At 43.9% G+C, this 23,935-nt stretch overlaps 1 protein-coding gene across 5 annotated transcripts in view; it reads left to right on the top strand.

Annotated features, from left to right (window-relative positions):
* Positions 1–23,935, top strand: part of ARHGAP9 (Rho GTPase activating protein 9) — a 223,264-nt gene that overhangs the window by 150,596 nt on the left and 48,733 nt on the right. For all 5 annotated transcript variants that reach the window (XM_040425737.1, XM_040425734.1, XM_040425736.1 and 2 more), the window contains 5 exons: positions 4,484–4,582; positions 12,590–12,710; positions 17,296–17,415; positions 23,236–23,334; positions 23,791–23,868. In XM_040425737.1, the coding sequence (XP_040281671.1) occupies positions 4,484–4,582; positions 12,590–12,710; positions 17,296–17,415; positions 23,236–23,334; positions 23,791–23,868 (517 nt within the window). The remainder of the gene's footprint in view (positions 1–4,483; positions 4,583–12,589; positions 12,711–17,295; positions 17,416–23,235; positions 23,335–23,790; positions 23,869–23,935) is intronic.

Below are 23,935 nucleotides of genomic sequence, written 5' to 3'. Positions count from 1 at the left end.
TTTTATAGAGCAGGTTTTCACGGATGCGGCGATACCTAATATGTATACAATTTTTTTATTTATGTAAGTTTTACCCAATGATTTCATTTTTTAAACAAAAAAAATCATGTTTTAGTGTCTCCATAGTCTGAGAGCCATAGTTTTTTCAGTTTTTGGGTGATAATCTTGGGTAGGGTCTCATTTTTTTGCGGGATGAGATGACGGTTTGATTGGCACTATTTTGGGGTGCATATGACTTTTTGATCACTTGCTATTACACTTTTTGTGATGTAAGATGACAAAAATGTTTTTTTTTTTTTACAGTGTTCATCTGAGGGGTTAGGTCATGTGATATTTTTATAGAGCAGGTTATTACGGACGTGGAGATACTTAATGTGTATACATTTTTTTATTTATGTAAGTTTTACACAATAACATTTTTGAAACAAAACAAATCATGTTTTAGTGTCTCTATAGTCTCAGAGCCATAGTTTTTTCAGTTTTTGGGCGATTATCTTAGGTAGGGTCTAATTTTTTGAGGGATGAGATGATGGTTTGATTGGCACTATTTTGGGGTGCATATGACTTTTTGATCGCTTGCTATTACACTTTTTGTGATGTAAGATGACAAAAGATTGCTTTTTTTAGACCATTTTTATTTTATTTTTTTAACGGTGTTCACCTGAGAGGTTAGGTCATGTGATATTTTTATAGAGCTGGTCGATACGGACACGGCGATACCTAATATGTATACTTTTTTAAATTTACTTACGTTTTACACAATAACAGCTTTTTTAAAACAAAAAGAAATAATGTTTTAGTGTCTCTATATTCTGAGCCATAGTTTTTTTTATTTTTTGGGCGATTGACTTAGGTAGGGTCTCATTTTTTGTGGGATGAGGTGACGGTTAGATTGGTACTATTTTGGTGGGCATACGCCTTTTTGATCGCTTACTGTTGTACTTTTTGTGATGTAAGGTGACAAAATAATGGTTTATTTAGCACAGTTTTTATTTTTTATTTTTTACAGTGTTCATCTGAGGGGTTAGGTCATGTCATATGTTTATAGAGCCAGACGATACGGACGCGGCGATACCCCTAATATGTCTACTTTTTCCCCCCTATTTTTTACCAATTTTTTTAAACTTTATTTGGGGAAAATTACGTTTTTGTTTATTTTTAATTGAAACTTTTAATTTTTTGGGGGGAAAACTTTATTTTTTTCTACTTTTCTTTTACTGTATTTTTTGTCCCACTTTGAGATTTCAACTTTTGGGGGTCTAATCCCTTTTAGAATGCATTCCAATACTTCTGTATTGGAATGCATTGGCTGTATGAGTAATACTGTGTGTATTACTCATACAGCTTCCAGCCTGTGAGATCTAGGGGGCTGGATCTCACAGGCACGTCACAGGAAGGCAGCGGCGATGCCTCAGAAAGGCATCGTACTGCCTTCCATGCCATCGGGGGCCCCTACAGCCGCATGGGGACCCGATGGCACCGCCGCCAGCCGCCACCGCAACAGTGAAAAGCCGCAAACCGCAGGTCTAAATTGACCTGCGGTTTGCGGCGATGGCCGACACGGGGGGGTCACGGGACCCCCCCTTGCATTTAGCCAAGGTGCCTGCTCAATGATTTGAGCAGGCACCGGGTTCCGATTACCGTCCGCCGAGCGGTGATCTGAAATACACAGGACGTACCCGTATGCACTGTGTCCTTAAGTACCAGGACATCAGGGCGTATCTGTACACCCTGTGTCCTTAAGAGGTTAAAGGGTCATTGTACTTTCATACAATTTCATTTCATTTAATAGAGAATGGTGTAAATAGCAAATTTCTAAATCACTTTATTTAAAAACCTGCCTGCATTCACCTGAAAAAAGTCATGTCCACTAGGGGTCTCGGTTCCACCTAATTTGCAGTCCACTGCCTGTTGTCAGGCAGGATCTGTCCCCCGGTAACACAGACTCAGAAGACTGCAGAGAGGACGTGGGGGCGTGTCAGAGCTAGCTGAGATCCTGAGCCTGATAAAAGAACTGCTTCTACACAGCTTCTGAATTTCCAGGAACTTTCTGCCTTTCTGTATGTCGGATCTTCCCCTCCATATCTGTTCTGTGAGCTCCAGAGCTGAGAACAAACATAACAGGAAGAAAAGGAAAGCACATTACAGCAGTACAGTGATGGCAGATTCCACAGAAGGGAGATGGCGCCTACTTCTGAGAGAAATGCATCTATCTATGCAGCTAACGAGGGGAATAATTGGGCTGAAATGTAATTTTTGAAAACTCAATTATGCTTTAAAATATATGTATGTCGTTCAAGATCAGTTTGTAGCATTGATCTTTAAAGGGTTTTTCCACTTTGGACTTTAACAATTACAAAATGTATGTAATGGAAATCCAGCAAAAGCTCTCAATTTCTCTGAGGTGCCACAATAGGCTAAATAAAGCATTACACAGTTCCCAATGAAATCCATGAACTTTTAATGTAATGCAAGGGTGTGTTGGGTACTCCAGAGTATGATATTCTCTTTGTAGCCTTTCTCTGTGCTGGCTAATACAGTCCTGATAAAAAGTTTAAGACCACTTGAAAAATGGCAAAAAATCTAATTTTTTGAGCATTTATTTTAATGAAAACAACGAATAAACTGAAACAGGCTGTTTTTCAGCTGATCAAAAGTTTAGGACCACACCTCCAAAAAAAAAACGAAACCCCCCAAAACAGAAATCCAACTTCCAAACATGAACTCAGTAATGAGTAGCTCCGCCGTTATCTTATTGTTTAATTTGTTTCGGCATGGTTGATGCAAGCGTTTCCATGAGGTGAGTGGAAACATTTCTCCAAGTGGTGAAGACGGCCGCACGAAGGCCATCTCCTGTCTGGAACTGTTGTCCATTTTTGTAAACTTCCCTTGCCATCCATCCCCAAAGGTTCTCAATTGGATTTAGATCAGGGGAACACGCAGGATGGGCCAAAAGAGTGATGTTATTCTCCTGGAAGAAGTCCCTTGTCCTGCGGGCATTGTGTACTGTAGCGTTGTCCTGTTGAAAAACCCAGTCGGTACCACACAGACGAGGGCCCTCAGTCATGAGGAATGCTCTCTGCAACATCTGGACATAGCCAGTGGCCGTTTGACGCCCCTGCACTTCCTGAAGCTCCATTGTTCCACTGAAGGAAAAAGCACCCCAGACCATTATGTCGCCCCCTCCACTGTGGCGCGTAGAAAACATCTCAGGTGGGATCTGCTTGTCATGCCAGTAACGTTGGAAACCATCGGTCCTGATGGTTTCCAACGTTACTGGCATGACAAGCAGATCCCACCTGAGATGTTTTCTACGCGCCATAGTGGAGGGGGAGCCATAATGGTCTGGGGTGCTTTTTCCTTCAGTGGAACAATGGAGCTTCAGGAAGTCCTATCAAGGGTCCTATCAAGGTTACATATTTTCTCATCAGAGAATAAAACTTTCTTCCACCTTTGAATGTCCCATGTTTGGTGCTCTCTTTCAAAGTCCAAAAGAGCAGTTCTGTACCTTTGAAGAGGTTTTTTGTTTTTGAAGTCCTTTAGTCTCAGAAGCCGTCTAATGGTTATGGGGCTGCAGTCAGCACCAGTAAGGGCCTTAATTTGGGTCGAGGATCATCCAGTGTCTTGACGGACAGCCAATTGGATCCTCCGGCTCAGTGCTGATGGAATATTTTGGGGTCTTCCACTTGACTTTTTTGTTCCATAACCCTCAGGATCATTTAAGAATTTAAGAAACTCCAAATGACTGTCTTACTGCGTCCCACCTCAGCAGCGATGGAGCGCTGTGAGAGACCCTGCTTATGCAGTTCAACAACCCGACCACGTTCAAAAAGGGAGAGTTTTTTTGCCTTTGCCATCACAACGTGTGACTACCTGACAGAAAATGACAATGAATCAACATCTTTGCACAGATTTGGCCTTTTAAAGGCATGTGGTCCTAAACTTTTGATCAGCTGAAAAACAGCCTGTTTCAGTTTATTCGTTGTTTTCATAAAATTGAATGCTCAAAAAATGTTTTGTCTCACTCCCATTTCTTCTTGTTGCATGTTGAAGCTCAACTTGGAACCTTGTTAAGATCCAGCCATGCTAAATATGATTTTTTGCCATTTTTCAAGTGGTCTTAAACTTTTCATCAGGACTGTAAATGAAGTTCCTGAATTGGAGATACCCTTCTGTTAACTCATTATGACCTAATTGTGTATGTAAAATTGGGTTGTCCTAACCAGAGAACCCCTTTAAACTGAAACTACTTGCATATCAAACATAGAAAAGAACTTCCTTTTCATATTTATGAACTCTGGCTTATCTCAGTACCTTGCATGCATACCATAATGGATTTTGTGAAGCATGCATCCTGACTGCTCTGCCTAATAGAGTACTCTCCTGTCTCTTGAATGTTTAGTGGTCATGCGCTACAGGATTGATTTTTATTTCACTCCATAAACTGGCTTTAACCCAAGTTCTTGATCTTTGCCCTCTGCAGCTCCGTATGGTAACGGGTAATGAGTTTCTTCTGCAGTCTGATAAGGAGGGTGTTGTCCAGGAGTGGTATGATGCACTGCAGAGAATCACTGAGAGGCTGGTGAGTTGTATAGTCGATGGCTTGTTGCGTCTGCATTTGTTAAATTGCAATAATATTAATTGTAGTAGTTTATATTTGGCCGTATATAGATAATACAGCAGTTCTCTCAGGCATTAGCATGTTCTGCTGTGATAATGTGACAGGCATCACGTGTACGACTTAATGATAACTCACAGCTAGCACTATGAGAGAGGTTAGGAATAGTCTTTAGGTAGTAAGTAATGATGTGATTTGTATATTGATGTGACATAATTCAAGATTTAGACATTACAGTACTTTTAAGGGAATGTAATGATGTCAAGCTTTATACATAATACAATATCCATGTGAAGTTACATGGTCTAAACTGTAATGATGGTTCTATGCTTCACTTTATGTGCTTTACTTCATACACGAGTATCAGCAAGTTTTATTAAATTTGTTCCTTACAGGTGGCTTTAGGCTACTTTCACAGCAGCGTTTTTCCTTTCCGGTATTGAGATCCGTCATAGGATCTCAATACCTGAGGAAAACGCTTCAGTTTTGTCCACCTTCATTGTCAATGGGGACAAAACTGAACTGACCAGATCAGAGTGCGCCAGAATGCATTCTGGTCCATTTGCTTGCTTGTGCTGCAAGCAGCGTTTTTGTGGGTCATGGGAAACTGATCAAGATGGATCCGGCATGAAACTGTCATGCCCTGCTCAGGTCATGTGCGGAGGTCTGCTAGGTTAGCAGGACATGTGTAGCCTTTTGTTATTGTTTTGGAGTGGAGCTGTATCCGCCTCCCTTCAGGTGCACTGGGTGGGGTCATTGGTAAGAGTTTAAATTACGCCCACTCCCAGTGTCCTGTGTGGGTTATAGCTTCTGTCTGGCTCTGAGGTAGGAAGGAAGGAAGGATTGGCTGTTCCTGCTCAGCAAAAGATAAGTTGGTTTTGTTTTATTGTGGTTGTCTGTCTAGGCTGTTAGAGAGACGCCTGCCCCCTCCAGTTCCTGAGGGAGCAGGCTACCTCGTTCCCCCTTTCACCATCTTAGGGCTTCTAGGGAATCTTCAGCCCAGGCACGAGGACACATTCATTCCCACCTTCAGGGTCTGAATGTGGGCATAGAAGTCTAGGGAGAGCTGGTAGGGATTTGTCAGGAGGTGACCCCTTTCCCCAGCTTCTTGCCTAGACACTTGTTTGTTATATCCTGTGTATCTTGTATCCTGTCTGCCGTGACATTATAACCCACCAATACTTTGTCTGCCATTTCTCAGCTGTTTTGAGATGGAGTCAATTGATGCGCTAGTTGATCGCATGCAGGGATTATCCCTAGAGGTTGCGGATCTGCGTAATTCGGTCACACTGTGTCAGAATGCTCTGGCATCAGGTGCAATAGGAGGGAGTCAAATTTATGGGGAGCCTAAAGTCGCTCTCCCTGATAGATTTGCAGGGTGTATGGATGACTTTATCCGCTTTAAAGAGTCATGCAAGTTGTATTTTCAGCTGCGTCCATCTTCGTCTGGTGATGAGAGTCAGAGGGCAGGGATAATCATTTCCCTGCTTAAAGGGGACGCACAATCCTGGGCCTTTTCTCTGCCGCCCGGTTCTCTGGCCCTCCGGTCGGTGGAAGAATTTTTTAAAGCCTTGGGATTAATTTATGATGATCCAGATCGGGTCTCGATGGCGGAATCTAAATTGCGTAATTTATATTATAAGGTGAACATACTGCAGAGACTTACTGCGTTGAGTGCAATGACCCTGCGTTACGTAGTCAGTTTTGTCAGGGGTTATCAGAGAGATTGAAAGATGCCCTAGCTTTTCATGAGTACCCGGATACATTGGTGAATGCTATGTCTTTGGCAGTATGCAGGGGCGTAGCTAACGGCTCATGGGCCCTGGTGCAAGAGTTCAGCTTGGGCCCCCCTTCCTTAAGTGCGTTGTGTGTCTTCTTATGTGGCACAAGGGTCTTTGGGCCCCCTCAGGCTACTGGGCCCGGTAGCGACTGCTACCTCTGCACCCTCTATAGCTACGCCCATGGCAGTACGGTTAGATAGACGTATTAGAGAGAGGTGTAAGGTTCCCTCCGCGCAAGGGATCCCTTCTGTGAGGGGTTTCGTCTCACCTGCTCCCCAGGGTGATATGACATGTTACTCTGGGGTAGGGGAGGAACCCATGCAGTTTGGTCAGGTATCTATCCGTTCTAGTAGTAGGATCTTTAGGAGGTTGCATAAACTATGTTACTACTGTGGAAAAAGTGGTCATTTTATTTTTGCTTGTCCTTTTGTTAAACTGCATGTTGATGAGAAAGAATCACAAAGAGGTTTACTTAAAGAGAAAAAAGAAACATCCCTGACTCTTGGTAGTGTGAATGGAGTGGTAGAGCAAGCAGGTATGCAAGCTCCCTGTAATACTCATTTTCTCCTTCCAGCTATGGTGGCGCTAGACTCAAGAATTTTTTGTTGTTGAAGTATTCATTGACTGTGGTGCTGGGGTAAACCTTATTGATTTTCTTTTTCTTCAAAATCTGGGTCTAAGTACTTGTACTTTAGAAAGAGAGATTCCGGTTTTCGCAATTGATTCTTCCCCTCTTTCTCAAAGGAGTCTCACTCATATTGCTCATGGTATTCTGTTAAGGGTGGGTGATTCACATGTTGAGATCATGTCTTGTTTTGTCATGAAGGACTTGCCCGCTCCTATAGTCTTAGGGTTACCGTGTTTGACAAAACATAACCCAATTATAGATTGGCAAGCAAGACAGATCATTGGTTGGAGTGAATTTTGTTCGGACAATTGTCTTGGCACATCTATCTCTGGTGTGTCTACTATGGCTTCACCTCAGTATCTCTCAGATTTTGCGGATGTCTTTTCGGAGGGTGGGGCTCAGGAATTGCCCCCTCATCATGACTATGATTGTCCAATTAATCTCATCCCAGGGGCTAAGTTGCCAAAGTCTCGGCTTTACAATCTTTCTCAACCAGAAAGAGAGGTCATGAGGAAGTATATTGCCGAGAGTTTGGCAAAAGGTCATATTAGGCCATCTAAGTCTCCGGTGGCAGTGGGTTTATTCTTTGTAAAGAAAAAGGATGGATCACTGAGACCTTGTTTGGATTTCCGGGAATTGAACCGTATTACGGTCCGTGATCCGTATCCCCTTCCTTTGATCTCCTATCTTTTTAATCAGATTGTTGGAGCCAAGGTGTTCTCCAAGTTGGATTTAAGAGGGGCCTACAATCTGATCAGAATCAAGGAAGGGGATGAGGGGAAAACGGCCTTCAACACGCACAAGGGTAATTTCGAGAATCTGGTTATGCCTTTTGGGTTAACTAACGCGCCAGCGGTATTTCAGCGATTCGTCAATTACATTTTCCATCATTTTGTGGGGAGGTTCGTGGTAGTTTACTTGGATGACATTCTAATTTGCTCTCCTGATCTGAAGACCCATCAGGATCACGTGAGACAGGTTTTTGACGATCCTTCGGGAGAATAAATTATATGCCAAATTGGAGAAATGTGTGTTTGCTGTGCAGGAGCTTCCGTTCTGGGATATCTGCTTTCTGACTCTGGTTTTCGTATGGATCCCGAAAAGGTCCGGGCGGTTCTGGAATGGGACCGACCGGAGAATCAGAAAGCTTTGATGCGGTTTTTGGTGTTTACTAATTATTATAGAAAATTTATCTTGAACTATTCTACCATTGTGAAACCTCTGACCGATATGACTAAGAAGAAGGGCGCCGATGTCTCTGTCTGGTCGGATGAGGCATTGCAGGCCTTTTCGGCTATTAAGGAATGTTTTGCATCTGCTCCCATTCTGGTGCAGCCCGATGTGTCTCAGCCATTAGTGGTGGAGGTCAATGCATCAGAGGTGGGGGTTGGAGCAGTGCTGTTGCAGGGTTCATCCCCTGGCAAATGGGTTCCGTGTGCTTTTTTTTCCAAGAAGCTCTCGGTCGCCGAGAGAAATTATGATGTAGGAGATAGGGAATTGCTGGCCATCAAATTGGCCTTTGAGGAATGGTGTCACTGGTTGGAGGGGGCGTCTCATTCCGTTACTGTATATACGGATCATAAGAATTTGGCTTACCTGCAATCTGCCAAGCGTCTGAACCCTAGACAGGCCAGATAGTCACTGTTCTTTACCAGGTTCAATTTTGTGGTTACTTTTCGTCCGGGGGTTAAAAACGTCAAGGCTGATGCGTTGTCTCGCAGTTTTCCTGGGGGATGCGATTCAGAGGATCCTGCTCCGATTTTGGCTGATGGGGTGGTGGTCTCCGCTCTGTATCCCAAATTGGAGATGGAGGTGTTGGGAGCTCAAGAGGTTCTTGTCCCCCAGGGAGGTTGTTTGTTCCTGATGGACTGCGATACAAGGTATTCAAGGAACATCACGATACTGTCCTTGCTGGACATCCTGGTGGTAAGTCCACCTTTGATCTTGTGTCCCGGAGGTTCTGGTGGCCCAGGTTACTTAAGAGTGTTGAGGATTACGTAGCAGCTTGTGAAACCTGTGCACGGTCAAAGGTTGCTCATACTCGACCTGCTGGTTCACTTCTTCCTTTGTCTATTCCGTCTCATCCTTGGACACACTTGTCTATGGACTTTATTACGGATCTGCCGAGTTCCTCCGGGAAAACAGTAATTTTGGTGGTTGTTGACCGTTTTAGTGAAATGGCTCACTTTGTATCGTTAGCCAGTCTGCCCAATGCCAAGACTCTTGCTCGGATTTTTGTTGATAATATCGTGAAATTGCATGGCATTCCCTCGCATGTGGTTTCTGATAGGGGCACGCAGTTTGTCTCCAGGTTTTGGAGGGGTTCTGCTCTTGGCTTGGCATTCAACTTTCGTTCTCTTCGGCTTTTCATCCGCAGTCGAATGGGCAGACAGAGCGTACTAATCAAAACCTGGAGACCTACTTGAGGTGCTTTGTGGCTGAGAATCAGGAGGACTGGTCCTCATTCTTGTCCCTAGCAGAGTTTGCTTTGAATAACCGTAGGCAGGAGTCCACGGGTAAGTCGCCATTTTTTGGCGCATACGGTTTCCATCATCAGTTTGGTACCTTTTCTGGGACTAGTTCCTCTGGGATGCTAGAGGAGGAGAGATTTTCTTCTGCCTTGTCTTCTATCTGGCGGAGGATCCAGGTGAATTTAGAGAAGATGGGTGAGAGGTATAAGCGAATGGCTGACAAGAGACGTATAACTGGTCTGGACCTGTGTGTGGGTGATCTGGTGTGGTTATCTACTAAAAATATTAAACTGAGAGTACCATCTTGGAAACTGGGTCCAAGATTTATTGGACCTTACAAAATATCTGCGGTGGTCAATCCAGTAGCGTTTCGTCTCGATCTTCCACAGACTTGGAGGATCCATGATGTGTTCCACAAGTCTTTACTAAAGAAATATGTGAAACCGATGGAACCATCGCCATTGCCTCCTCCCCCTGTTCTGGTTGATGGAAATTTAGAGTTCGAGATCTCCAGGGTTCTCGACTCAAGAGTTCTTCAGGGTTCCCTTCAGTATCTGGTACACTGGAGGGGATACGGCCCTGAGGAGAGGATGTGGGTTCCGTCTGTGGATGTTAATGCCAGCCGACTGGTGAGGGCTTTTCACAGATCCCACCCGGATAAAGTTGGGCCGCGGTGTCTGGAGGTCACCCGTAGAAGGGGGGGTACTGTCATGCCCTGCTCAGGTCATGTGCGGAGGTCTGCTAGGTTAGCAGGACATGTGTAGCCTTTTGTTATTGTTTTGGATTGGAGCTGTATCCGCCTCCCTTCAGGTGCTCTGGGTGGGGTCATTGGTAAGAGTTTAAATTACGCCCACTCCCAGTGTCCTGTGTGGGTTATAGCTTCTCTCTGGCTCTGAGGTAGGAAGGAAGGATTGGCTGTTCCTGCTCAGCAAAAGATAAGTTGGTTTTGTTTTATTGTGGTTGTCTGTCTAGGCTGTTAGAGAGACGCCTGCCCCCTACAGGTCCTGAGGGAGCAGGCTGCCTCTTTCCCCCTTTCACCATCTTAAGGATTCTAGGGAATCTTCAGCCCAGGCACGAGGACACATTTATTCCCACCTTCAGGGTCTGAATGTGGGCATAGAAGTCTAGGGAGAGCTGGTAGGGATTTGTCAGGAGGTGACCCCTTTCCCCAGCTTCTTGCCTAGACACTTGTTTGTTATATCCTGTGTATCTTGCATCCTGTCTACCGTGACAGAAACACAATGTAAGTCAATGGTGCTGGATCTGTTTTTTTCTGACACAAAAGAAAACGAATCCAACGCCCATTGACTTACAATGGTTTCAGTGCTGGAGCTGTCATGACCATTTTAGAGATAATGCAACTGGAACCGTTAATAATGGAGGCAGCTGGTTGTATTATCATGACTAGGGATGAGCGAACATGTGTTTCAAGTTCGGCATACAAGATTCGGGTTATGGATTCGACTACCATGGACTATAAGTTATGGTCCGTGGTAGCGGAATCCATAACGGAATTCTTAGATAACCTGATCCTTGTATGCTGTACTTGAAACACAAGTTTGCTGATCCCTAATCATAAAGGAAGTGTTTTTGCTAAACCCTACCAGATCCAGCAAAAACACAGATGTGAAAGTAGCCTTAGAAAAGTCATACTAACACATATTTGGGCAGATTTTGCAAAGTATTTATTCTAGTTTCCTTTGAAGACCTTGAGATACTTTTTAGGCTGGGTATACATGGCGATCTTTGACATGACACCCATCACTGGCATGTCCCTGGCAACTTGTGAGTAAGGGCTCGTTCACACGAACGTTTTTTGCGTTCCGTATACGGGCCATTTATTGCGTTCCGTATACGGAACCATTAATTTCAATTGGTGCACAAAAAAACGGAATGTACTCCGTGAGCATTCCGTTTCCGTATGTCCGCATTTCCGTTCCGCTACATTTTGAGTCTTGTCCTATTATTGTCCGCAAATCGCATTCCGTGGCTCCATTCAAGTCAATGGGTCCGCAAAAAAAACAGAACACATACGGAAAAATGCATCCGTATGTCTTCCGTATCCGTTCCGTTTTTGCAGAACCATCTATTGAAAATATTTTGCCCAGCCCAATTTTTTCTATGTAATTACTGTATACTGTATATGCCATACGGAAAAACGAAACGGAAAAACGATACCGAAACGAAAACACAACGGAAACAAAAAACGGATCCGTGAAAAACGGACCGCAAAACACTGAAATAGCCATACGGTCGTGTGAAAGAGGCCTAAGACTGCAGAGATTGACACATAGCAATCTTTCGTCATGCAATGGTTTTACAGTCAGAATAGATCACCATGTACTCCCAGCCTTTTGGACATGACTAAATGTTTTGGAGACGTGTATATGTATGCATGTGAGGATGTTTGTACATTTATTCTGATTATTTCCTGGTATTCTTTTAAAATACTGATATGTTCATAAACCTTTAGTTTAAATACATATAGCAGACCAAGTAGGGAATATGTCAAGACCTGCATTTCATACGCTAGTCTTGCTGTGTTGGAGTGACATGTGCCTAATTATTTAGGCACATCTCTGGCCCTCCATGTGCCAAAAAGTCAAATTTATACTAGCTATAAGCCTGATGATCTGATATTAATGACCTGTCCTGAAGATAGGTCTCCTTAAACCGTAAAATCATACAGTTCACCTCAATAGTGGAGTAAGTAAGCTATAGGCCTCATGCACACGGCCATGTTCCGCGTCCGAGAGCGGTCCGTGGTATTCCGGGCTGGATTCCTGTTGAGAGCAGGAGCGCACGGCGTCATTGGTTGCTATGAAGCCGTGCGCTTCATGCCGCCGCTGCACTACAGTAATACACTATACGAGTGTATTACTGTAGTGCAGCGGCGGCATGAAGCGCACGGCGTCATAGCAACCAATGACGCCGTGCGCTCCTGCTCTCAACAGGAATCCAGGCCGTGTCACCACGGACCGCTCTCGGCCGGGTGCATGAGGACATATGTTGTGAACATTACCTACTGGTGTGTTTCTCAAAAAGAAGGTTGACAAACTGTGGTCTAAGAAATTCACTTTGTTTAATGTAGAAACGAGAAAATCCATTGGAGGAAATCATTTTGAGGAGCACTGGAAGTATGGAGATCCTGGATGGGAGTGATGGTGAAGAGGACAGCCATTTAAAGACAAAAGATAGCCGGAAGTTTTTATGTATGTTGTACAGATAAATATTTTATTTTGATCACATGAATTTTAGCCTAGTCCCACTCTGGAACCTTTTACATATTGATGACTTTTTTATGTTAATGACCAATTGATGTCCTCCAACACCAGGCACTCCACTGATCAGCTGCTTGTGGCAGCCAACAGTTCCGGAAACTTAAAGGGAACCTATCACCTCCACTATGCTGCCATTCTTTAACCACTTGCCGTTACGGTAACGCCGATAGGTGTCCGGAAAGCAGCACTCTCAGGTCTCAGTGACGCCTATTGTTGTCATCTCGTGAGACCTGAGATTTCCTGTGAACGCGCGCTCACAGGAGCGCACGTTCACAGGATTGCGCAGTATTCAAGTTTAACTACAGCCTGCCAGTGCTGATCATTGGCTGGCAGGCTGTAGATTTTTAAAAGAACCAATCAAATAGGTATATCAGATGCTATTTTGTAAATAGCATCTGATATACCTGCTACCTGCTCCTCTGGTGGTCCCTTTTGCTTGGATCGACCACCAGAGGACACAGGCAGCTCTGTAAGCAGCACCAAGCACCACACACACATTACACCCTCCCCCCTGTCACTTATTAACCCCTTATTAACCCCTGATCACCCCCCCATCACCCCCTGTCATTGATCACCCCCCTGTAAGGGTCCCTTATCACCGCCAGTTAGTTAGCTACTTGTTAGTTAGCGCCCAGCCCACCGTACCGCAGTCACTGATTAGTCGCTGATTAGCGTCATCGCTGTCGCTAATCAGCACTAGTACTATATAGTATCTGTAAGTGATCAAGACTGATCGCAATCAGATCTATATCAGTACATTAGGGTCACCTTAGGCTCTACAAAAAACGCAGTGTTCGACCGATCAGGCCTAATCTTGTGCCCACACTTGGGTTCAGTCCGCCCCACTGCAGTGACAGAATTTTTTTTTTTCTGATCACTGCAAAAACACTGTAAAATCGGTGCGGCACTATAAAGATCACTTTTGAGCTTTTTGGATCTTTATTAGCGGGGGTATATGTAAAAATACACCCCAAAACACATTGCCCTACTTCTTCTGAGTACGGCGATACCACATGAGTGACACTTTTTTGCAGCCAAGATGCGCAAAGGGGCCCAAATTCCAATGAGTACTTTTAGGATTTCACAGGGCATTTTTACGCATTTGGATTCCAAACTACTTCTCATGCTTTAGGGCCCCTAAAATGCCAGGGCAGTATAAATACCCCACAAGTGACCCCATTTTAGAAAGAAGACACCCCAAGGTATTCCGTGAGGGGTATGGTGAGTTCATGTAAAATTTTATTTTTTGTCACAAGTTAGTGGAATATGAGACTTTGTAAGAAAAAACAAAAAGCAAAAAAAATCAATTTCCGCTAACTTGTGCCAAAAAAATAAATCTTCTATGAACTCGCCATGCCCCTCACGGAATACCTTGGGGTGTCTTCTTTCCAAAATGGGGTCACTTGTGGGGTATTTATGCTGCCCTGGCATTTTAGGGGCCCTAAAGCGTGAGAAGTAGTTTGGAATTCAAATGCGTAAAAATGCCCTGTGAAATCCTAAAGGTACTCATTGGAAATTAGGCCCCTTTGCGCACCTAGGCTGCAAAAAAGTGTCACACATGTGGTATCGCCGTACTCAGAAGAAGTAGGGCAATGTGTTTTGGGGTGTATTTTTACATATACCCATACTGTGTGAGAAATATCTCTGTAAATGACAACTTTAAAAAAAAAATTATACTAAGTTGTCAATTTACAGAGATATTTCTTTCACCCAGCATGGGTATATGTAAAAATACACCCCAAAACACATTGCCCTACTTCTTCTGGGTACGGCGATGCCACATGTGTGACAGCCTAGGTGCGTAAAGGGGTCGAAAGTCCAACGAGTACCTTTAGGCTTTACAGGATTGCTCACAATTTAGCCCCACCCAAAATGCCAGAACAGTAAACACACTCCACAAATGACCCCATTTCGGAAAGTAGACACCCCAAGGTATTCACTGAGGGGCATAGTGAGTCCGTGGGAGATTTTTTTTTTTTTGCCAGAAGTTAGCAGAAATGAAAACTTTATTATTTATTTTTTTTCCTCAGAAAGTGTCATTTTCTGCTAACTTGTGAAAAAAAATTAAATCATACATGAACTCACCATGCCCCTCCGCGAATACTTTGGGGTGTCTTCTTTCTAAAATGGGGTCATTTGGGGGGTATTTATACTATCCTGGCATTCTAGCACCTCAAGAAACATGACAGGTGCTCAGAAAGTCAGAGCTGCTTCAAAATGCGGAAATGCACATTTTTGTACCATAGTTTGTAAACGCTATAACTTTTGCGCAAACCAATAAATATACACTTATTGGATTTTTTTTTATCAAAGACATGTAGCACAATAAATTCTGACACAAACTTGTATAGAAATTTAATTATATTTAAACAATTTTACCAGAAAAAGTTAAAAATACACTTTTTTTGAGAAAATTGCGGTCTTTTTTGATTAATATCAGAAAAACGAAAAATCTCAGCAGCAATCAAATACCACCAAAAGAAAGCTGTATTTGTGAGAAGAAAAGGAGGTAAAATTCATTTGGGTGCCAAGTTGCATGACCGAGCAATAAACCGTTAAAGTTGTGAAGTGCCGATTTGTAAAAAAGGGCCTGGTCGCTAGGGGGGTATAAACCTGTGGTCCTTAAAGGGCTTCTGTCACCCCACAAAAGTCTTTTTTTTTTTTTGGATAGTTACATTCCTTATAGCGCGATATAGGAGAATATAATCTTGTCACTTACTTTCATGCGGCCGTTTCTTTAGAAAACGAAGTTTTATAATATGTAAATCCAGTCTCTACCAGCAAGTAGGGCGTCTACTTGCTGGTAGCCGCAGCAAAAAACCGCCCCCTCGCCGTGTTGATTGACAGGGCCAGCCGTGATTTCCTCCTCCGGCCGGCCCTGTCAGTATTTCAAAAATCGCGCGCCTCTGTTCATTCGGCGCAGGCGCTCTGAGATGAGGAGGCTCGTCTCCTCAGAACTCCCTCAGTGCGCCTGCGCCGATGACATCACCGAAAGAGAAGACGTTTTCTAAAGAAACGGCCGCATGAAAGTAAGTGACAAGATTATATTCTCCTATATCGCGCTATAAGGAATGTAACTATCCAAAAAAAAAAAAAAGACTTTTGTGGGGTGACAGAAGCCCTTTAAGTGGTTAAATGGGAACTGAGCTGCAGTACACCAGCATGGCCACTAGTCAGTGGATGGAGTCTTCTGCTTCCTGCTCCATCCACTGTTAGAGGGAACCGATCACGTGCACTCACTGAGGACAGCATAGTGCAGTGATGGCAAACCGTTTAGAGGCCGAGTGCCCAAACTGCAACCCAAAACCCACTTATTTATCGCAAAGTGCCAACCAGGCAATTTACCCTAAATACTACAGTCCAATATAGTATATCTTCCATGTACTTTATCATTTTGCTATAACAGCCTGCCTACATTCAGTGCGCTGCCTGTGCTGTCCATAGCGCGCCCTGCAGTGATGAATGGCAGGAAAAGTCTAAGGCATATTGGTACACCATAGACTTTTTCCAGGGTGCGGGTGCCCACAGAGAGGGCTCTGAGTGCCGCCTCTGGCACCCGTGCCATAGGTTCTCCACCACTGGCATAGTGTATTATTTTGAATTGTTTTTCATATTTATATTTATTTTATTATACTCACGTATATAGCGCTGACACATTCTGCAGCTTTTTACAGATATAATTTATCATCACTTGCTGTCCCCAGTGGAGCTCACAATCTAATTTCCCTATCAGTATGTCTTTGGAGTGTGGGAGGAAACCGGAGAACTTGGAGGAAACCCACACAAACACGGGGAGAACATACAAACTCCATACAGATGTTGTCCCTGGTCAGTTTTGAACCTAGGACCCCAACGCTGTAAGGCTACTTTCACACTAGCGTTCTGCTGTCCGCTCGTGAGCTCCGTTTGAAGGGGCTCACGAGCGGAGCAGAACGCTTCCGTCCAGCCCTGATGCAGTCTGAATGGATGCGGATCCGCTCAGACTGCATCAGTCTGGCGGCGTTCAGCCTCCGCTCCGCTCGCCTCCGCACGGCCAGGCGGACAGCTGAACGCTGCAGCGTTCGGGTGTCCGCCTGGCCGTGCGGAGACGTGCGGATCCGTCCAGACTTACAATGTAAGTCAATGGGAACGGATCCACTTGAAGATGACACCATATGGCTCAATCTTCAAGCGGATCCATCCCCCATTGACTTTACATTGAAAGTCTGAACGGATCCGCTCAGGCTACTTTCGCACTTAGAAATTTTTCTAAGTTATTAATGCAGACGGATCCGTACTGAACGGAGCCTCCGTCTGCATTAATATGATCGGATCCGTTCAGAACGGATCCGATCAAGCGCAAGTGTGAAAGTAGCCTTAGGCACCAGTGCTAACCACTGAGCCCCCGTGCTGCCCCTATAGCAGATACATATAGCAGATGCAATCTATTACAGAAAGTATTGTGCATTGAGGATCATGCTTGATAATTTTGGTGTATAGTATAACTGAACATGTTTCCCTGATGTTTCTTATCTAGTGCCCTGGGTGAGCAATAATGCCGGCGGTGTGGATAAAAAGAAGATAAAGCATAGGTTAAAGAAGATGTTAATGAAGAGGCCTCCTCTCCAGACATTACAAGAGAAAGGACTTATTAAAGGTTAGTTTGTATGTAGGGTGACTCACATTCAATTCAATTGCTATTAGCTTCAAATTAAACTAAACGCAAATATCTAATCAGGCAATCATGTAGCAGCAGCTCATTGTATACAGGCATACGGATGTGGTCAGAATGTGGTAGGCAGAAATGATCCGAGTGACGTTGATCATGGAATCATGGCAGTGGATGAAACATCCCAAGAAGTGATGATTTGTTGGAATTTCCATGGGCGTCACATGAGTCTAATAGTTACCTCGAGTAATGTGCAATACAAGCATCCAGCGAGCATCAGTTTTGTAGGTACAAATGCCCTGTTAGTGAGAGAGGTCAGATGAAAGGTCTCAAACCAAGAAGTCTGCAGCAACTGCATGATTGTATGGACTGGGAGCCCTAAGGGTCCATTCACACGTCCGCAAAATAGGTCCGCATCCGTTCCGCAATTTTGCTGAACGGGTGCAGACCCATTCATTTTCAATAGGGCCGGAATGTGCTGTCCACATCAGCATTTGCGGATCCGCATCCGCATTTGCGGATCCGTACTTCCGCATCTGTGATTCCGTTTCCGCAAAAAAATATAACATGTCCTATTCTTGTCCGCAATTGCGGACAAGATTAGGCATTTTCTATTATAGTGCCGGCGATGTGCGCTCCGAACATCGCGGAAGGCACATTTGCAGTGTCTGTGTTTTGAACACTTACAGACGTGTGAATGGACCCTAAGGGTTGTGTTCAGGACCTTGTTGAATTTGGGACATCGACACAATTTTAAAATTTTTGGCTCTATACACCAGCACAATGAATTTGAAATGAAACGAACAAGTTGTGCTTTAACTGCAGATTGTGAGCTTTAATTTGAGGGTATTTACATCCAAATCAGGTGAATGGTGTAGGAACAATTGCAGTGTGCCTCCCACTTGTTAAGGGACCAAAAGTAATGGGATAGAATAATAATCATAAATCAAACTTTCACTTTTTAATACTTGGTTGCAAATCCTTTGCAGTCAATTACAGCCTGAAGTCTGGAACGCATAGACATCACCAGACGCTGGGTTTCATCCATGGTGTTGCTCTGCCAAGCCTCTACTGCAACTGTCTTCAGTTCCTGCTTGTTCTTGGGGCATTTTCCCTTCAGTTTTGTCTTCAGCAAGTGAAATGCATGCTCAATCGGATACAGGTCAGGTGATTGACTTGGCCATTGCATAACATTCCACTTCTTTCCCTAAAAAAACTCTTTGGTTGCTTTTGCAGTATGCTTTGGGTCATTGTCCATCTGCACTGTGAATCGCTGTCCAATGAGTTCAGAAGCATTTGGCTGAATATGAGCAGATAATATTGCCCGAAACACTTCAGAATTCATCCTGCTGCTTTTGTCGGCAGTCACATCATCAATAAATACAAGAGAACTAGTTCCATTGGCAGCCATACATACCCACGTCATGACACTACCACCACCATGCTTCACTGATGAGGTGGTATGCTTAGGATCATGAGCAGTTCCTGTACTTCTCCATACTCTTCTCTTCCCATCACTCTGGTACAAGTTGATCTTGGTGTCATCGTTCCATAGGTTGTTGTTCCAGAACTGTGAAGGCTTTTTTAGATGTCGTTTGGCAAACCTTAATCTGGCCTTCCTGTTTTTGAGGCTCACCAATGGTTTACATCTTGTGGTGAACCCTCTGTATTCACTCTGGTGAAGTCTTCTCTTGATTGTTGACTTAGACACACATACACCTACCTCCTGGAGAGTGTTCTTGATCTGGCCAACTGTTGTGAAGGGTGTTTTCTTCACCAGGGAAAGAATTCTTCGGTCATCCACCACAGTTGTTTTCCGTGGTCTTCCGGGTCTTTTGGTGTTGCTGAGCTCACCAGCACGTTCCTTCTTTTTAAGAATGTTCCAAACAGTTGTTTTGGCCACGCCTAATGTTTTTGCTATCTCTCTGATGGGTTTATTTTGTTTTTTTAGCCTAATGATGGCTTGCTTCACTGATAGTGACAGCTCTTTGGATCTCATCTTGAGACTTGACAGCAACAGATTCCAAATGCAAATAGCACACTTGAAATTAACTCTGGACCTTTTATCTGCTCATTGTAATTGGGATAATGAGGGAATAACACATACCTGGCCATGGAACAGCTGAGAAGCCAATTGTCCCATTACTTTTGGTCCCTTAACAAGTGGGAGGGACATATGGAAACTGTTGTAATTCCTACACCGTTCACCTGATTTGGATGTAAATACCCTCAAATTAAAGCTGTCAGTCTGCAGTTAAAGCACATCTTGTTCGTTTCATTTCAAATCCATTGCGGTGGTGTATAGAGCCAAAAGTGTTAGAATCGTGTCGATGTCCCAATATTTATGGACTCGACTGTAGTTTTATGGCAAAAGATTCAGTAAAAATTGTAATTTAAATTCCTGCTCTTTCTAAACTTTGAAGTCAAGGAGACGGTCCTATCAGTGTTTCACAGCCTTCCCTCTATGACTGTGTATACAGAGAGAGCTGTCAATAACTGTTAGGACCGACTCCTGGACTTTAAAGCTCAAAATGAGTGGGAATTTAAATAACATACGTTATACTGAACCTTTTCACACAAAACTGTATATCAATCTGCTCAGCTTCTCCTGCTCTATAACATGCTACCTGTATCTTAAATTATATTTTCATGGTGACAGGTTCCCTTTAAGCTTACCTAGTATTAGATAGGTGAACTTAAACACTGACTATACTGTATATCTAAATATAAAATTAAGATATATTTTAAAGGCCATAAACACCTTTGGGGAACTTTGAATTTTGTGTTGCTCCATAAGGCAGCTCCTTACCTCTGATCTTTGACCTTATAAACACTCATTATAGCTCAGTTCTTATCTTACTGATAGGAATGTTAAATAAGTGTTTACAACCGTTTAGTAATTTAAAAATAAGGTTTATTAGATGAATGGCACAAAGTGAAAGTAAAAAGCTAGAAAAACAGTTAACCCTGTTTTTTTTTTTTTTTTTAATAAAGACAAATTGAAAAAAAGTATTTGTAGCCCAAAATGAGTAAATTGCAATCATAAAAAGAATTGCCCCCAAAGGTGTACATAGTAGTGATGATCAAGCATACTCGTCTGAACATCTGTTCGGCTGGAGCATCTCAAAGCTCAGCCCAAGGCGGTACTCGGCCGATTACCGCATCTGCTCGAGCACAATGCTCGAGTCCCCATTCCCACACGTTTCTTGGCTGCAACGCAGCCAATAAACGTGCAGGGAGGTACTGGCACGCGCTATAATGCCGTGGCCATGTTGGCTACTGGCATTACAGTGATTGGCTGGCCGGAACGCGTCATCGGGTGCTATAAAGCCCCCGATGACATGTGTTCGGCTGTGTCTTAGTCAGGGAGAGCTGAGCATAGGAAGGGAAAGACAGTGTAGGGAGTGTTATTGGAAGATTTTTATTAGAAAAACTTTTCAGAGACCCAAAAGTCAGTTTAAGGACTATTGTGTGTGACGGCAGCAATATATATTTTTAGCGCATCCCACATCTAATAGGCCGCTGCGGACAGTTAAATTTTCCACGCCACATCTCCTATGTAAAGTGTGCGCATCCCTAAAATATCAGTGACATCCAGTGTACTTTTTCCGTAGATGCTTTCCGCTGCGTACAGTTAAATTATCCGTGCCACATCTCCTGTGTAAAGTGTGCGCATCCCTAAAATATCAGTGACTACCAGTACACTTTTTTCATAGACGGTGTCCACTGTGGACAGTTAAATTATCTGTGCCACATCTCATGTGTAAAGTGTGCGCATCCCAAAAATATCTGTGACATCCAGTGTACTTTTTCAATAGACATGTCCGCTGCGGACAGTGAGATTAGATGCACCACATCTCCAGTGTAAAGTGTGCGCATCCCAAAAATATCTGTGACATCCAGTGTACTTTTTCAATAGACGTGTCCGCTGCGGACAGTGAGATTAGCTGTGCCACATCTCCAGTGTAAAGTGTGCACATCCAAAAAATATCTGTGGCATCCAGTGTATTTTCAATAGACTGTGTCCGCTGCGGACAGTGACATTACCAGTGGCACATCTCCAGTGTAAAGTGTGCGCCTAAAAATTGTATCTGTGACATACAGTGTACTTTTTACGTAGACGCTTTGGACAGTGACATTACCGGTGGTACATCTCCTGTATAGCGTTTCCTCATCCCAAATACCTGTGACATTCCCTGTAATATTTTATTAGCTGCTGGTGACAGCATTGACATTATCTGCGGGATATCTCCTGTGTGACGTTTCCACATCCCAAATACCTTTTTAATTTTTTTTGCGCATACACTTCCAAACACTACGCTACTGTACATGTGACATACTTGCAAGCATATATCACATTTAAAATGAAGAAGGCGAGCAGTAAGGGACGGGGAAGTGGACGTGCTGCTGATGGTGCACGCAGAGGCCATGGTCCTGGGCACATTGAAACTGTGCCTGCTGCCAGAGCACAAGAAAAACAGTCATCCACGATACCTAGCTTCATGTCCCAGTTTGCAGGGCGGCGCAGGACACCACTCTTGAAGTCAGACCAGTGCGACCAGGTGGTCGGTTGGATTGCAGCAGATAATGCTTCCAGTCGGTTAAACACCACCCTGTCTTCCACCAAGTCCAGTCTTGATACTCCTTCCTCCCACCATGGAGAGTCTGGCCAAACAAGTGATACCACATTCGGATATTCCGAGGACCTCTTTTCCTCGCCATTCCTTGATTTGTCCCTCTCGCCAAGCACACTTAAAGAGCGAAAGATCTTGTGTCCTGATTCCCAAACTCTTGAGGATCCACCGTCACAACAAGATGACGGTGGGGAATGGCAATTACTGTTTAATGAGGTAGATTATGATGAGACACAGTTATCAACAGCAATTACTGTCTCAAGAGGTTGAGGAAGAGGATGAGACACAGTTGTCAATCACTGTGGTTGTGGTTAGGTCAACAAGTCAGGAGGATGAGCAGAGTGAGGAAGTGGAAGAGGAGGTGGTGGACGATGAAGTCACTGACCCAACCTGGGAAGGTGGAAAGCCGAACGAGGACAGCAGTACAGAGGGATCTACAGCACCACAACAGGCTGGAAGAGGCAGTGGGGTGGAAAAAGGGAGAAGGCGGGCCACACCAAACAGGCCCCAAAACTGTTCCACGGAGCACCCCCTTGCGGAAATCTCCCTTGCCAAGGGGTAGGTATTCCACAGTCTGGTGCTTTTTTTTTAGGAAAGTGCAGACGACAAAAGAATTGTAATTTGCAACCTGTGCCATACAAAAATGAGCATGGGCATGAATACTAGCAACCTCACCATCACTAGCATGATCCACCACATGGCATCAAAGCACTGTAATAGGTGTGCCGAACGCCTGGGTCCACAATCTGTGTCTGCGGGTCACACCACTGCCTCCTCTTCCCTGGTGTTATGTGCTGGCCAATCCCCTGTCCAAGACGCAGCCCTTGATGCCTCCCGCCCTGCACCTGGACCTTCGCAAGCACCATCATCTACCACATCCACTTCCGTGTCCCAGGACAGCATCCAAATGTCCTTACCCCAGGCATTTGAACGCAAGCGCAAATACCCAGCCACCCACCCACAGGCCATAGCACTAAATGCGCAGCTTTCCAAATTACTGGCCCTGGAAATGTTACTATATAGACTTGTGGATACTGAGGCCTTCCGCAGACTAATGTTGGCGGTCTTCCCGGGTTACGCAGTCCTCAGCCGCCACTATTTTTCAAGGTGTGCCGTGCCCGCCTTACACCAACATGTGTCATTACAACTTGGTAACCATCCTCTTATTTTGTAGATCAAGTATTTGGCTGCCGGTTGGATGCCCTGTGTTATCGAGAGCACAGCACAATCCCAAAGTTTGTGCGACTTTGTATAGAAGCAGTAAATGAAAAAGGTATGTGCAAAAGATTTAATAAAAAAGATATTGGGAGTCATTTATCAAAGATTGGCATTTTATACTGTCATTGATATCCCCTGTGCTGCTGGAGGATGTGTCTAATTTATGAAGAGGCCTTATAAAATAGGCGCGTCCTCCACCTAGATTGAATACTACAGCTCCTAGATGGAGTAGATTTTATTCGTCATTTACACTAGGAAGCTGAAGTGAATTTGCCGAGACTGATGCCACCCCACCTCCCTGCCATTTCCCAGTGTTGATGGTGACGTAAAAACGCCACTTGCACCTAAATTTAGTTGGAAAACGGGGCCGTGTGACTTTTTTTTTACACCAAAAACTATTAATAATAAATGACCTTGATTATCTTGTACATATAAAGAAAAACTTCATTTTTTTAAATTCATTTTCATTTTTTACATATACAGTCATCAATTATTCTTTTTTGTATACCAGGCCTGGATGTAGATGGGATTTACAGAGTTAATGGAAATTTATCCATCATACAGAAACTGAGGTTCATTGTAGACAGGGGTAAGTGGTTGGTGAGTCCTTTGCAATAAAATTAATCCATTTTGTTTGCCAGTTGACTGCAATTTTT

Source organism: Bufo bufo, chromosome 3 (assembly GCF_905171765.1).
Source record: "Bufo bufo chromosome 3, aBufBuf1.1, whole genome shotgun sequence".
NCBI classification, from domain to species: Eukaryota; Metazoa; Chordata; class Amphibia; order Anura; family Bufonidae; genus Bufo; species Bufo bufo.
The sequence above is the reverse complement of the archived record's forward strand: the minus strand, read 5'-3'. Positions and strand labels throughout refer to the sequence as shown.